The 2500-nt window shown below is 43.8% G+C and overlaps 1 protein-coding gene across 3 annotated transcripts in view; it reads left to right on the top strand.

Annotated features, from left to right (window-relative positions):
- The window catches only part of ercc6 (excision repair cross-complementation group 6), a 19501-nt gene that overhangs the window by 8576 nt on the left and 8425 nt on the right, over positions 1 to 2500 (top strand). For all 3 annotated transcript variants that reach the window (XM_040139841.1, XM_040139843.1, XM_040139842.1), the window contains exons 11-13: positions 1 to 172; positions 1684 to 1800; positions 2364 to 2459. The exon at positions 1 to 172 is cut by the window's left edge and continues 5 nt beyond it. In XM_040139841.1, coding sequence (XP_039995775.1) covers positions 1 to 172; positions 1684 to 1800; positions 2364 to 2459 — 385 coding nt within the window. The remainder of the gene's footprint in view (positions 173 to 1683; positions 1801 to 2363; positions 2460 to 2500) is intronic.

The following is a 2500-nucleotide window of genomic DNA, read 5'->3' as shown; positions in this document are numbered from 1 at the left end:
TACTCCCCACAGGTTCATCCTGTCAGGCTCTCCGATGCAGAACAATTTGAAGGAGCTGTGGTCTCTGTTTGACTTTGTCTTCCCCGGAAAACTAGGGACATTACCTGTGTTCATGGAGCAATTCTCTGTGCCGATTACCATGGGGGGATACAGCAATGCCTCACCTGTACAGGTACTGGAAAACACACTCGCACAATTAGGATGTGCTCCTTAATACTTCTCCTCACTTTGGAACAATGAAGGGTAGGGGTGCAATAGGGAATGTGACCAAATTTGAGACTTATTTGAAACATATTTGAATCATGTTTTGACAAAATAAAAGCAAAGGAGAAACTATGTGTAAAAGACTGACCATAAGAGTGTCACGTTTTTTGGATTGTACAGTTTGATTTAATATGACCATTTTCATTTAAAGTTAAAATAAAATAAGTTTTTAAGTAACGAAGTTACTTTAAAAATAGAACAAAAAGCTACATGGCTTATTTCCATTGAAGTGGAGAAAAGGGATGCATAGTATACATAAAACAATAAGTCATCAATTACTAGAGCAGCCCTATAAGTAAACCTGTAACTGTAGCATAGGGAGGGAGCAATGAAGGGCTAAAGTGTCTCTCGACAACACTAGCCATACCATGCACATACGCACAATTTTTGAGAGCTAGATGGAACAGGTCAGAACGGGCACTACTGGAGCAACAGAGCTATTAAGTGCAGTGCAGGATAATGTAGATCCATGCAAAGGAACTTTGCAGTACATCCCTAGTGTGTGAGAGAAAGGGAGAGGCTAAAGTGGAGATTCAGTGAGCTAAATTGTACCCCTTTGTCATTAGTGTTCAATCGTTAATAACCCACTGACTGTATAGATTTAATTATTTAAGCCAGCTATTGATGCTTCTTCCGCTGTCGATAATAAAAACCTTTACTAATTATTAATGTTATTAAATGGTCAGAGAGGGCTACGCTCTGCTGCTTTATCCTCTTCTCTAAATTCTCAGAGCAGCAAGCAGTCCCTCGGCTGATGTTCTTGTGTATGTACGAGTAGATGTATGTTAAAACGTGTGTTTCGGGGGGGGGGTGAGCATGTGGACGTGGGATCAATTACTGAAGCATGCATTTTCAACCCCATGTGAATCCACTCAGCAGCTTGTGCAGGGATACCTGGATCATCTGCTGCCCTCCTCTTCCTCCTTTACACTTTAACCTCCATTGAGCCCAAAATCCCACCATGTTATTGACCCCTCCAGCTTTGCCGAGGGTGTCTTTGATCCCTCTGTGGACCCCCAGTGAGTTAATGTTTAAAAGGCTAACTGGCCTTTAGCACTGACTCTGGATAAGGTGTAGCAGGCCATTTGCAGTGGGGCTCCTAGCCTGGGGTGGGGCTGGGAGTTTCTCCCCTTCTGTTTCCATTGGAGCTGGCCAGTAGTACTGATGAAAGAGGAGGGCTCTGTCCCTCGAGACCAACAGCACTCTGATCAATGTTTAATGCCTCGTTCTGCTGAGAAGGACAGCAAAATGAGGGAGGTGATGATGGAAGGAGAAAAGGGGCTAAACGATAATCATGCTTAGGAAACATGCACACTGACAGGTGTGAGTGTTTGATTGTTTGACACACTGAACTGAAAACTGATTTTGTTTTAAGGCAGTTTGTTTGTGTTAAAAGGTTAAACTGTTATTGATTTTCAGGTCCAGACGGCGTTTAAGTGCGCATGTGTGCTGAGAGACACCATAAATCCTTACCTGCTCAGAAGAATGAAGGCAGACGTCAAGGCCAACCTCTCCTTACCTGACAAAAATGAACAGGTATTCATCATACTCTAAGATATTTGACCCTGTTCTGTTGAAGACTTGAACAGCCTCACATGCCTGGATCTCTTAACTGGGGAGGTGTTTATCTGATTGGATGTGATGTGCCACGTCAAATGAGAATGTGATTCATGTGCATGGTCCATGTCAGGTGAAGCCAGCTAATAAAGTCCTAGTAAAGTAAAAGGAGCAGGTATTCATTAAGGTGGCTGGTCTCTGGTCTATCCTCGCGGCTGACGCTGGTTGACTACTCAGTCCACTTCAGCTCATTAAGTAAGTCCCTCAGGACAGCAGTGGCTCCAAAAAATACTTTGCTTCCCTCTAATTTCTCCTTTTGCACACTGCACTTCATCAAGGGGCTTTAAAACGGATGTGCATTGCTCATTGCTCATTGCACACTCTTACACTGTGTGTGTGTGTGTGTGTGTGTGTGTGTGTGTGTGTGTGTGTGTGTGTGTGTGTGTGTGTGTGTGTGTGTGTGTGTGTGTGTGTGTGTGTGTGTGTGTGTGTGTGTGTGTGTGTGTGTGTGTGTGTGTGTGTGTGTGTGTGTGTGTGTGTAGGTTCTGTTTTGCAGATTAACAGAGGAACAGCGGCAGGTGTATCAGGGCTTCTTAGATTCCAAAGAAGTCTACCAGATACTAAACGGGGACATGCAGGTAAGCCTCGCTTTCATAGTTAAAGTGGGTTCACTGTGTTT

Source organism: Xiphias gladius, chromosome 11 (assembly GCF_016859285.1).
Source record: "Xiphias gladius isolate SHS-SW01 ecotype Sanya breed wild chromosome 11, ASM1685928v1, whole genome shotgun sequence".
Classification (NCBI taxonomy): Eukaryota; Metazoa; Chordata; class Actinopteri; order Istiophoriformes; family Xiphiidae; genus Xiphias; species Xiphias gladius.
Note: the sequence above shows the minus strand (reverse complement) of the source record. Positions and strands in the feature narration are given on the sequence as shown.